At 45.6% G+C, this 13,585-nt stretch overlaps 1 protein-coding gene across 1 annotated transcript in view; it reads left to right on the top strand.

The window, feature by feature from the left end:
- Nucleotides 1–9,876: 9,876 nt before the first annotated feature.
- B4GALT6 (beta-1,4-galactosyltransferase 6) overlaps nt 9,877–13,585 on the top strand; it is a 71,778-nt gene continuing 68,069 nt past the window's right edge. The window contains exon 1 of the mRNA XM_004606042.2: nt 9,877–10,429. Coding sequence (XP_004606099.1) covers nt 10,315–10,429 — 115 coding nt within the window. The 5' untranslated portion in view covers nt 9,877–10,314. The remainder of the gene's footprint in view (nt 10,430–13,585) is intronic.

The following is a 13,585-nucleotide window of genomic DNA, read 5'->3' as shown; positions in this document are numbered from 1 at the left end:
ACATATGTATATATTTCCATTTTTCAAAAACTAGGATACCGCATAGCTAAATCTATTCTACTTTTGAAATTTTTAACCTTGTTTAGGACTCCACTGTGTATTCATCTGTGAATTCCCTAATGTCTGGCTTCCTTCTGCAAGGTCTAAGAGGAAGAAAAGAGGGATGGAATCTTCGCTGTGCTCCCTGAGAGTAACTACTCTCTGAAGTTTAGCTAACACTTCCTTTCTTGCCCCTCTACAGGCCAACTCTGGGTCTAGTGTCCTGTCTTATCTCTAGACGTTTCTCCACACTCCATCCAGAACTTACAAACGTCTCATTTAAAAACACCTTCGATTATTCAGTTTGAGTGTTACCTGCTGAAATCCTAAAGATACAGATGAAAAAAACTTACACACAGTTTTCTGGAGTTTAAGTGTGAGATTGCATCAACTCACATTACCTCTACTAGGCTAGGCAGAATTTCCTGCCCCCTCCCTCCCTCCCTCCCTCCCTCTCTCCCTCCTTTCCTTCCTTCCTCCCTTCCTTCCTTCCTTCCTTCCTTCCTTCCTTCCTTCCTTCCTTCCTTCCTTCCTTCCTTCCTTCCTTCCTTCCTTCCTTCCTTTCATTCCTTCTCTCTGTCCCACACTCCCCCCCCTCTTCCCCTCCCCATAGTGCTCAGGGATCACTCCCAGTGGGCTTGGGTGACAATATAGGATAGCAGAGATCGAACCAGGGTCAGCCCTGTACAAACCAAGTGCCTAACCCCTGCACCATCTCTTTGACCTCCTTAACAAGGCATAATTTTCAATGGAATAGATGTGCTTTATTTACCTGATATACTATTATTGGAGAGTCCTGTAGAGTTTTATATCTATATCTATGTATGTCTATTTAGATATTTATCTTCTAAAAGTTTTGGTATCCTTCAAACAATTGGTCCATTTCACCTATCAAATTTGTGGGTACAGAGTTGGTGACAGTGTTGTATATTATTCATTTAATGTTCATGGAATATCTCACAATTCATACTCTATTTTTTTCTTAGCCTAGTTCAAGTTTTATCAATTAAAAAAAGTCTTTTTAAAGAAACAGCTGTTGTGGGCAGAGCGATAGTAAAAGAGGTGAGTACTCATCCTGCATGCAATCAACTCTGGCTCTACCCTTAGGATCATATAAGGCCCTTCAAGCACTGCCAAGGGTTATCCTGAACACAGGCCACAAATAGCTCCAGACACCACTGGGTGTACCCCCTCCCCAAGAATTAGCTTTTGCTCTGATAATTTTTCTCTATTAGTTTTCTATTTTCAGTTTAATTTTCCCCTCTCTAATTCTTACCTCTTCCCCCCCACCCCCCAGATTTAATTTGCTCTTTTAAAAATTTCCTGTGGTGGATTGGAGCAGGTACAGCAGGTAGGGTGTTTGCCTTGCATGTGGCCGACCAGGGTTCAATCCCTGGCATCCCATATGGTCTCCCCAGGACCGCCAGGAGTAATTCCTGAACACAGAGCCAGGAGTAACCCCTGAGCCTCACTGGGTGTAACCCAAAAAGCAAAAATAAATAAATAAAATAAAAATTTCCTGTGGTAGAAAAATACTGGAGTGATAGCACAATGGGTAGGGTGTTTGCCTTGCATGTGGCCAACCCAAGTTCAATTCCTCTGCCCTTCTCAGAGATTCCGGCAAGCTACCAAGAGTATCGTGCCCACACGACAGAGCCTGGCAAGCTCCCCGGGGCATATTTGATTTGCCAAAAACAGTAACACGTCTCACAATAGAAACGTTACTTGTGCCCGCTCAAGCAAATTCATGAGCAATGGGATGACAGTGACAGCGACAGTGACAATTTTTAAAAATTTATCTATTAATATGTATGCTACAGTTTATTTTCATATTTTATGTATTTCAAATTATTTTTAATTTTCCTGTGATTTTTTTTTTTTTTGACCTATATGCTTCTCATGGGCTGGAGCGATAGCACAGCGGTAGGGCGTTCGCCTTTTATGCAGCTGACCCGTGTTCAATTCCTTGGCCCCTCTCGGAGAGCCCGGCAAGCTACCGAGAGTATTGCGCCCGCATGGTAGAGCCTGGCAAGGTACCTGTGGTGTATTGGATACGGCAAAAACAGTAACAATAAGTCTCACATTGAGAGACGTTACTGTACCCGCTTGAACAAATTGATGAACAACGGGATAACCGTGACAGTGACAGTGATGTGCTTTTCATATATATGATGCTGAATCTCCACATTATTTAGGGGATTTTCTCATTGTCTTTCTGTTACTGGTTTCTAGTTTATATTCTTTCTGGTTTGAGAAAAGACTATGTAGTTTCTATCCTTTTCAGTGTTATTTTGCTTTGTCTCACAATGCAGAGTACCTTGACGAGTGTTCTATGTGATCTTGGGAAAGACATGTATTCTGTTGCTGTTGAATAAAGAAGTCTATAGATGCTTATTATATCCAGTTGACTAATGGTATAGTTGTTCTCAACTTTATCCTTACTGATTTTCTGTCTACCTTGTCTTTCCATTTCTGGAAATGTAGTACTGAAGTATTAGCTTGACAGTGATTCATCTGTTTCTCCTTGCATTAATTTGTCTTTTGCTTTGCAATACTTGATGTTCTATTTTTAGGTGCATGCATGTGAAAGATTGTTGAGTGGTCTTGAAGAACTGATCCTATAAGGCAGTACTCCTATTCACGATGACTTCTTTGCTTTCCATTCTTTTTGAAATGCATATAGCAATTCTTCCTTTCTTTTAGTGTTAGCATGATACATTTGCTGGTGACCGCTCGAGGCAGATCGATGAACAACCTGACGACAGTGCTAACAGTACTAACATTTGCATTCAACATACATGTCTTTATATTTAGATGTTCTTTTGGACTGGAAAGATAGTACAGTTGATAGGGCACTTGCCTTATGCTTGGCCAACCTGGGTTCCTTGGCATCCCATCTGATCCTCTTAGCAGTGCCAGGAGTGATCCCTGGGTACAGTACCCTGGGTACTGTAACGGTACAGTATCGAGCCCTGAGCACCACTGGATATGGCACAAAAACAAACCAGCAAAAAAGTTCCTTGCTGAAATTTTATTTATATATGTATAAAATTATGTATTAAATTAATTCTTATCCTTTTCTTGTGGGTGGGGATGTGTTAAACCCAGTGGGGCTCTGCACTCGGGGCAACTATGCTTGGGATGTTGCTCTTGGCAGTGGTTGGATAACCACAGCGTCAGGGTTGGGGTTTTGGCCTCCTGTATGCAAAGCCATACTCTAGTTCTGGTGCCATGTCTCTGGCCCGAATCTTAGTCTTAATTGGTACATTCAGGCCATTGATATTTAAAGTTATTTTTGATCTAGTTGGATTAACATTTACCTTGTTAGTTTTCTCTTTTATTTTTTTGGCAGAGAGGGGGCCTTATTTGGGCACACATTTTAGACGGTGGTGCTAAGGGCATACTCCTGGCTCTGTGCTCAGGCATCACTCCTCAAGGGTCAGGAGCCCATACTGGGTGCTGGAGATCGAATGTCGATTGGCCATGTACCTGGCAAGTGCCCTACGAGAGGTACTATTGCACTGGCCTTATTTCATAATATTTTCTATTTGTTGTTCTTGTTCTTTAGTCCTATTTTTGTCTTTCATTCTTTTCCCCATTTTTTTATGTTTTTCAGTTAAATATTTTATGTAATTCTACATTCTCTCCTTCTTAGTATATAGGTTAGGCTTTAAAAGCAAGCCTTCTCAGTGGTTACCCTAGGTTTGCAGTGCACATTTACAAGGAATTCAAGTTCACTCTCAAATAATAGTAGACCACTAGGGAGTGTGAGCATGTTATCATTAAATAAAAATCCTACTTTTACCTTTCTGCTCCTTGTATTACTGTTGTCATTAATTTAGCTTACATATTAATATACACATATGTGCACATATGTATTTATACAGAAACAAATACATCGGTTACTCTTTTCACCACAGCTATGTGTTAGATCAATTAGAAAAACAAAGTTTATTTTTTACCTTCTTTTATTTTCTTCTTTGGTATTCTTCTTGTCTTGTTTATCTGATTTTCTTAACAGCATTATATTTTCTTCTCTCGTCAAAACTTCATTTCGTAAAAAGCATTCCTTGCAAGGCAGGTGAACTGGGACCTCTGCCTCTCCCCATCCTCTCCCCAGTCATTTGACTAGGCTGAGGTAGTCCTTTGAACACTTTGATGTTAAATAAGATAAGAGAAAACTGGCAACAAAAGTCAATTAAGTTTTTCTGGAGGTGGGGAAGACAGCTGGGGCAGCTGAGTAAATAAATGCTTAGCCTGTGTAAAGCTCTGAGTGATTCTTTTTTTTTTTTTTTCATTTTTGCTTTTTGGGTCACACCCGGTGATGCTCAAAGGTTACTCCTGGCTCTGCACTCAGGAATTACTCCTGGCGGTGCTCGGTGCTCGGGAGACGACATGGGATGCTGGGTATCGAACCCGCGTCGGCCACGTTCAAGGCAAACGGCCTACCCACTGTATTATCGTTCCAGCCCCAAAGCTCTGAGTGATTCTTGGCACCCGGTGGCCTCAGGAGCGTGCCAGGGATGGCTACAAATGTTACTCAATATTAGGATTCCATTTCTTGTGTAGCTTTTTCCTACCACATCTATAAAAATTCTTGCTCTGACAAAAGAACAACCTTAAATGACCTTGCATCTGTATAATTTATCTGGTACTTTCATACGCCATTTACCTAGGATAATGGTTTCCTAAAATGCTCTGAATTAAGGTAAACAAACTTGTACTTCTTATTACACTAAATTCAAAGGAATACACACAGTTACCACCATTATGTAAAAGACTAAGAGTGCGCTCATTCAGGGCTGGAGAGACAATGCAGGAGCTAATGCACTTGCCTTGCAGGCAGCCGACCCCAGTTTGACCCCTGAAACCACACAGAGTCCCTGAGAACAGAGTCAGGAGTAAGCTCTGAGTACCACCAGGCTTGACCCGAACTCCATTCCCCTAAATAATAATAAAAATTAAAACAGAGCGTTCCTTCAACAGTTGCTTATTCTCCTTTTCAAAGTAGAACTGTGTTCAGAAAATGACTTCTTGAGAAATTATATGAGAGGGTAGGATATTTTGATCATAGCAAGCGGTACCATAGCAACCGGATTCTTTTAAACTGTGTCAAATAGATTTTTTTGGGGGGGGGACTTCCCTACTTGTGCGTAGGATTTCCTCTCTCCCTCCTCCTCCCCTCCCCCATGTGAGAAAGCTCCCATTCAGCAGCTGTTGAGTCTAGCTGGGCCACATGTGGGTACTAGGGTGGGGCAGGGTGGGAGGGCACGAGGTATCAGGGACTGACTAAACTTGGCCTTGTACATGCACGGCTTGTGTTCCAGCCTCTTCATCTCTATTCCTGGACCCTTCCTCCTTTTTGCTGTTTGGGGGAGGAGGAGGTGCTGAGCCACGCATGGTGGTACCCATAGGCGAGCCCTAGCTCTGTGCTTGGTACTCCTGGTACCAAGGATCAAACTGCGGGCGGCTGAACGCAAATCAATTGTCTCAGCCTTGCCCTATCTCCCATCCTTCCCTCAAAAAAGGCAAAAGCCAACCCAACCCAACCCAAACGTACCAACAAAACTAGAAAATAAGAACTCTACAGCTGTGGCTATGTAGCTCAGGAATGAAGGTATCTCAGAGTTCGCCCGGCCTGACAATTCAAGAGAGCCCTGGGGACGTGGCTACTGTGCTGTCTGTCCAGCAGCCTGCCTTATGCACTTCCTCTTAGGGCTGGGGGGGAGGGGGCGTCACACACCAAGGTCCTTGTGTGGCTGGGTTTCAGGTGTGGGGAAACTTTGGTTTCCTGCAGTCTCTAGAAGTCTGCAGGGGGCCCAGGTAGGCGCTTCAAGTAAGCAAAGACAGCCTTCCAGCCTTGCCCGGGGGGTGCCCACACAGTACCCCTTTCCCCGGGCAGGCCCAAAGTACTGCTATTATGAGATTTCTGCTCTGTCTTCTGCCTTTGCTCTTTATCACTCTTCCCTTGCCGTCCACCCTCAGAGCTCTCTCTCAGAGCACATTCTCATCCTGCCCTGCTGGGCAAGCTTTCCTTTTCCAGACAGCCTCGGAGCCAGTCAGGGTTTACTGCCTGGCAGCTCAGATTCCCTGAGGAAAAGAATGAGGAAAAAAGTTATCAATTGATGATAAGCAAGAAGTAGTCAGTTGGGCCTTCACTTTATGCACCAGATAGATCATTGATAGAATTCTTGACACAGAGGTCTGAGACAAAGTTGGTAAAAAAAAAGTTAAAATATAATTTGCATCTGCTTATAGAAATTAGAATGTACTTAATAATAATAATAATAATAATAATAAACCATTTTCCCTGATTGGCAAAGTAGTCTGTGTGAAATTGGAAGCTACTGCTGTTTGGGGAAAGACATTAACTGGGCTGATAATAGGCTGATAATATCTTGAGTCTTCACAGTTCTTGATATCTGGTCCCTTGTAATATCAAAACAAATACTGAGTCTTTTGTTTGTTTGGGGGGAGGGGAGACACACTCAGAGGTACTCAGGGCTTACTCCTGGCTCTGGGCTCAGGGACCACTCAGGGGTATCAGGGATGAAACCTGGGTGAGCTGTAGGCAAAGCAAGCACCCTACCCTCAGGACTATCTCTCCAGCCCCTCTCCCATCAACTCATTTAACCTATCTTCATGAGAAACTTATAGGCAGCATGATGACCTTCTTTTGTTGCTGGGGGAACAGATGCCCAGGATGCATAAGCCATCTTCGAGTGTCTGGGACTCCACCTTATCCAGCCCGGTTGTTTCTCTATGTACCTGCTGATAACCATTGCCAGGATACATTTAGTGACATATTTTTGTGGGGTACGCTCTTCACAGGAAGAACTGTCAGTACCAACAGTTACGGTGGTGAATTTAGAAGCTGTACCAATTGTAGTTATCTATGCTGGCCTAGCACATCTATCGACTTCAGACTTTCCAAAGTATGATTAATAGTCAATTTCTAAGATGTTCACACTTTCCTCTTAGTCTTATAGTACATGTTCCTATTAGGAAACCAGTTTTGCCTGAGAAGATTCATCCATTCCTAAGCCAGCTGAGGTAGGGACTTCTTCAAGGGGGTGGCACAGAGAGTGGTAGCTTATAAACAAATAACTGAGCGGGTGCAGATGAAGAGATGAAAAACTAGCAGGGTCAGAGAGAGAAATACCACTACTTTGCTTCCTTACCATTCATAGATTTCTTTTACTTGAGGCTTATCTGCTATTCAATGGTATTCCAGATTACAATTCAGATTTTCCTTAAGAAGCTACGAATGTTACAAAGTAGTCATTTTCTCTTACATTAACTATCAAATTACCCAGAGAACTTGTAAGTACTCCAAAAGGCAAAATATTAAAAATGAATATCCAGTCAACTAAAGGAATCATATAATCACTGTCACTGTATCACTGTCATCCCGTTGCTCATCGATTTGCTCAAGCGGTCACCAGTAATGTCTCCATTCGTCCCTGTCATGTTCAGGGCCGGGGAATGAGACCCATTATTGTTAATGTTTTTGGCATGTTGAATACGCCATGGGTAGCTTGCTAGGCTCTGCCGTGTGAGATTCTGTATCGCTCCCCAGTTTTCCAGTAGCTTGGCAGTCACACCCACAAACTGCCCCCGAGCCATGTAATAAAATTTTTAATATATTTAAATATTTAAAAATATTTGCTTATTTTGCAATGATATACAAAGCTTTTATTGGCATGCTTTCATATATAAAACATTCAAACACACCCCCACCAGCATGTTTGCTTCCCATTAATCTAATGCCCACTCTTATCATCCTCTGCAAGTAATGTATATTTAAAAATTTTTATATACATTATATATATTATATACATTATAGTTTGAGACACACAAATAAGAACCAGTGACCCAAATATTAGAAGCTTTTTTATATTAACCCTAAGTGTTTTAGGCTTCATCAGTGAATTGTCCCTTTTCTTCCTCCTAAAGAAGCTTACAGTGCTCTTGTGAGCATCCCTAATCTTGAGTTTATTTTTAATCTTTTCTTTGTGTTTCACTTCTCATTGTCACAATTCTCCAAGTTAGTCTTGATTACTTATAAGCCAAAACTTTTTGGTAACTCTGACTTTGTATTTGTAGTGAATTACATGCTTTTCAGTTTCACATATAGCCTTTTCATGTTTTGCCATAGAGCAATGTTCTTTGCTTAAGCACAGAAGGACCGTTAATGCTGCTCCTAATACTTGGGAGTTGAATGACTCTGAAACATATCAACTCCTGAGCATCCAATCATAATTTCTTCATTCAGGCTTCAGTTGTGATGGTTCCTAACACCCCACAAAGGAAAGTTCCACCGTGGGACTGAAATCATATAATCATATAAAGGAATTGTAATATATATGTGTCTATTCCATGAAACAAATCACATATTATGCTGTTTTTTTTTTTCACTCAGTTCTCCTGTTTAATGTCGCAGCTTTGCATGACGGTAGCACAGCCACCATTTAAGGAAAAAGAAAAGAAGTCTGAGAAGGTGGTAGATTGGCATGAATTTCACAGTTAAAAAAAAGCCTCAGTGGAATGGAAAACCCAGGTGTTGAGGCATAGTACCAACCCAGAAAAAATGGCACCGGAGGTATCTTGCTTTGAAGGTAGCAAAACCTCTGTAAAGGCTTTGATGTCTCAGTATTCTGACATCTAGAAGTGCCAGCTAATTCTTGAGGTATCTAGCCACTTCCAATCTGATTAACAAAGACACATGTGAATGCACCCCTCTCTCCGCCCCCCCCCCCCAACCAATAAAATGATATAGGCAAGGATCTGGACTAATTCAGCCGGCAGGCAAGAGCCGCTTTTGAACCAGAGCAGAACTAGTTCAAAGGGCCTGGGGAGGTGAATAACGATTCGCCCACTGAACGGGGCCGGTGCTGCAGCGTTCAAGGGCCTGCAGGCTGCAGTCTTTTCCGGATCTGCCTGAAGGACGCGGCTACGACAGAAGAGCCGGGACTCCCGTGCAGATGGGAAGACACCAATTATAAGGACCATACGTGCAAACAGCCCGCTCCTATTGTGACGGCGTGTCTGAGACAGGGTTTCACAGATCCACTGCGAAAATAGCCCGTCTCCCAGGGGCGTGAATCTTAGGAGGAAACTGACACCGTTTGGGGGGGGGGCTCTCCCTCCAGGCGTTGACCCTTCTCTCCCCAGGTAACGTCGTCCTTCACTAGGGCTCCTGCAGGGCTGAGCACAGGGGGCCGCTTCAGACCTGAGCCTTAGTCCGCAGAGGCGCGGTGAGCACCGGGGTCTCCGGCGGGGCGGGGGCGACGGTGACGCAGGAAGCGTCCGGGTCCCGGGTCCCGGCGCGGGGGGAGGGGGCGGCGCCGACCAATCGGGAGCCGCGGTGCTCGGGGCGCCGGCTGGGGAGGGGGTGGGCGGGGGCCGCCAGGTTCCCTCGGTGCGGGCGCAGCGCCGCCTGCAGTTCCGAGCGCGCGCGCGACGCCGAGCCCTTGGGGGTCTCCTCCGCGGCGCCCCCCCGCCTCGCGGCCCGTCCTCCCCGGCTCCGGCGACCCTCACACGCGGCCCCGACGGCGCCCGGGCTCGGGCGGGCGGCGGTAATGCCGTTGCGGTTGCCGCCCTTGCGCGGGTGCGGGCGGCCCGGGACGCCGCCCTCCACCGCGCTCGGCTCCCGCGGCCGCCGCGGGGCGCCGGGGTCCGGCGCGGCATGAGGAGCGGCTGCGCGCCGGCGAGCGCCCAGCACCTCGGCCCCCAGGGCCCCCGCGGGCCCCCGCGCGTCGCGCGCGCCGGCTGCGGCCCCGGCGCCCACGCTCGCCCCGCGCAGGCACGAGACGCGGCGGCCGGGAGGCGGTGCAGGCCTGCGGTGCGCGGGCGGGCGCGCCCCTGAGCGCCGCGGGCTGCGCTCCCTGCGCCTCGGCAGCCCGGCCCGGGAGCCGGCGCCTGCCGCACTCGGCGGGCCCTTTCCGGAGGGGCGCAGCCGCCCCCGCCACCCCGCCACCCGGCCTCCCTGGGCTCCGGGCCCCCGGCGCTGCGGCCCCGCTCCCCCTTCCCTCTCCCGCCTCCTGCGCCTCTCCCCTCCCCGCCCGCGGCCCTCCAGCCTCCCCATTCATTCCGTCCGCTCCCCTTCCCGCCCGGGCCCGCTCCCCCGGAGCCGCCCCGCGCCCACCCGGCTGCGGCAGTCTCGGCGTTCTGAGCACATCCATGGAAGTTTAGGGCCCGAGCGGTGCCCCCCACCCCAAGTTCGGCCCGAGAGCGCAGCCCACCCGCCGCTGCCGGCAGGCCGGGAAGAGGAAGATGTCCGTGCCTCGGCGGATGCTGCGGGTCTCCAATCGCTCCCTCCTCGCCTTCATCTTCTTCTTCTCCCTCTCCTCGTCCTGCCTCTACTTCATTTACGTGGCTCCGGGCATCGGTAAGCACCCAAGACACACCCTCCCTTCTCGGTCACCCCCCAAGGAAATGCGGGCGGCGACTTTCCGGGGCTGGGGAGCGGGAGGAACGGGAGCCGGGCGGGAGCGATTGGACGGGAAATGGTGTTTCCGACGGGCCCGCGGAGCGCCCGGGGGCACGGCTCGGGGATGTGTGACTTTCCTTCTTGCACGTTTCACTCTCTTGCAGGCTGCGGTGAGCGGACGGAGCGAAATCTGATGAGGGCATTCTTGGCAGCTGGGTTCCTAGAACATCGAGTCCTCAGGCTTAAATTTAGTGCTTAATCATAGTGGGGTGCAGACACCTTCAGATAGGAAATAACTGGTCGTAGGACAATGATGGGGAAACACCCAGAAATGCGATCGAGTTCAAGAACGTGCATGGTCAGGTGTTCTAGGTCACACTCTCTTCTCCCCCCTCCCCCCCGAAAATGGGGTCATTGAACATTTGTGGCACACTTCGGGGATCTCTGAGGGAAGGGTGGTCCTGTAAAACAGTGCTCTCCGATTTCCTCAGCTTGGGTGTGCTTTTCAAGGGCGGGCAGACTGTGCTACCTGTTAGGATGGTTTCTGAGATAGTGATTCAAGTACTAATTATGTAGGCTAGCCTATGCTTTAAAGGGATTTTTTTTTTGGGGGGGGGGTTGGGAAGCCACACCTGGCGGTGTTCAGGGCTTATTCCTGGTTCTGCGCTCAGAGATCACTCTTGACAAGCTCGGGGTCCATATGGGGTTCTGGAAATCAAACCCAAATAGGCCACGGGCAAGGCAAGTGCCCAACCCTCTGACCCCTATAGTTTCACCCATTTACCAATTTTGGTCTTTGGGCCGAAGTACACTTTTGTATAATCTACTGAAATTGGCTTCATCATTAAATATACTAATAATTCCTTAGGCAGTTAGGAACTTGATGTGGCTATTAAAACTCGTCACATTTCCAATTCCCCCTGGTTCTTCTGGATTCAGCATTCAATTGCTTAGCCGTGTCCATCAGTTCTTTCTAGGTTGGAGTAGTCTTTTGAGCCAGTGTCTTTTTTTTTTACTGCTGAGCTAAAGATGCAAGGCCTCTTAACAGAGTGGAAACACCTGCAGAATTCTGAGGTGGAATTATTAGGGCATTCCTGGGTGTTGAGAGATTGAATGAGTTGTGGGGTGTGGGTGGGAGTCTCATGGACATAGTTTCATTTTCTAAAACAAAATTCCCATTGCCACATGACTTTTTCTTAACTGTAAGATGTCAGCTTTTGTTTCAAGTAAGATGTCTAAGCTCGGATCATGAGTCTGAGAAGATATGATTGTTGAGGCCTTGCTGTATCCCTATATAGAACTTTGAGATTACATTTGAGGAGATATGAATATTTTAACATAGTATTTTCCATTACTGCAGTCTTTTCTTTGGGCTAAATAAAACACTCCCTTTAAGCATGTATTAGAAATGACATGCTAGCTCAGTGGATTTAAAAGTCGTTAGCCAAAATAGTCAGCAGGCTTTTCTTAAACTCCTCTGCCATTTTGGAAGTTCATCATATTTTATCTGCAGCTGTTTCTACTTTTTTAATGCAGCTCTTTAAAGATCAGACATCTTTATGGGATGTCATTTTATCAAACCTTGGATTTAGAAATTTTGGAGAAAAATGTTTCTTTTTTAAAAATATAATTGTCATATAATTAAAAACAGATCAGAATAAAAACCAAAATTTACAAAGTAAAATCAACTTTTAAACTGAATCTCCAGTGTTAAATAGTAGCAAAAAAAAAAAATTAAAAGTCTATCTTTGATCTTTCCTAGCCCTTAAATATTAAAAGTGGTTTCCAAAAGTTTGTCATAACTGTGCTTAAATGCTTGAATTTTGATCCTGGCAACAAATACTTTAAGTTTTTCTTGATGTGTCAGGCTCAATTCGTTCATTATTTGGAAAATGTAGGTCAAATACAGGAGCTTAAATAACCAGTTCTTTCAAGTAAAAATGATGCTCCATTAAAAATAAAAATGGTTATTTCAAGTGAGACAGTCAGTTGCACACTTTAATTTTTAGTATAACCACGATACTCTGATATGCTGCAGGAATGCTTTATGTGTGTATCTCATTTCCTCATGGAGTTAGTAAAACATGCCCCACTAGTTTGGATCTTCCAAGTAGCCTACATTAGATATACATAGCTTCCTCTTAAAATAGTTAATGTTTTAGCCATAATTACATTCTGGGGAGATATTTTCTTATTACCAAAGCATATTTTGTCTAAGAGAGCATTTTTTTTGGTTGATCCTAAATAAATACTTGAAACCTCCTGTTAAAAATTCCATGTTAAACCTATCCATAGCAGCCTTTTTCTTAGATGTGAATTATATTTTCCTTTCTTTTCCTTCCAGATACCCAATTTTGTTTTCTGCCTTCCCTGAAAATCTTTTGGTCATTTCAGTTTTTTGACTGCTACAGCTGTGTTCCTCTTGCTCCCTCTCTTTCTCCTGAACAGATAACACTGCATTGCTGTAGAGAGTCTAGTCTAAGTTTCTGTGTTATCTCACGTTGCTCAGTTTTTATGGGTCTGTTTGGGTGATCAGCTGCAATGAGACTCATTAGAAGAATGATTTAAAATTTTTCCTTAAGGGGCTGAGCGATAGTACAGAGAGTAGGATGTTTGCTTTGCACTCGGCCGACCTGTTTTGATCCCCAGTGTCCCATATGCTACTCTGGGCACTGCCAGGAATAATTCCTGAGTGCAAAGCCAGGAGTAACCCCTGTGCATCACCGGGTGTGAGCCAAAAAAAAAAATTTTTTTTTTCCTTAAATCTAAATTATGTAGGAGAAACAAGGATCGTCTTTGTATTATGACTTCAGTACCCATTGGATATTGATCAATAGGCCCTGCTTCTCTGCACCAGGAACTTCATGGAAAAGTTGCCCATGTCCACCCTGGAGAAGCAGGAGCCCACACTCTGGTCCCAGCCGTTGTGCATTGTGCAGGCCTGAGAAAGGTGAGGGCAGTTTCCCTCCAGCAAAAAACTGGCCAGGCTGGACTGAGAGTAGAATCCCACTTAGTGTGAAACCGTTTATGACAAATTCATTCAGCAGAAATGAAGGAAGCAGTTCAGATTTTTAGGCATGGAAGGTAGATGACTAAGACATTGTTCTTTTCTCA

Source organism: Sorex araneus, chromosome 2, assembly GCF_027595985.1.
Source record: "Sorex araneus isolate mSorAra2 chromosome 2, mSorAra2.pri, whole genome shotgun sequence".
NCBI lineage: Eukaryota > Metazoa > Chordata > Mammalia > Eulipotyphla > Soricidae > Sorex > Sorex araneus.
Note: the sequence above shows the minus strand (reverse complement) of the source record. Positions and strands in the feature narration are given on the sequence as shown.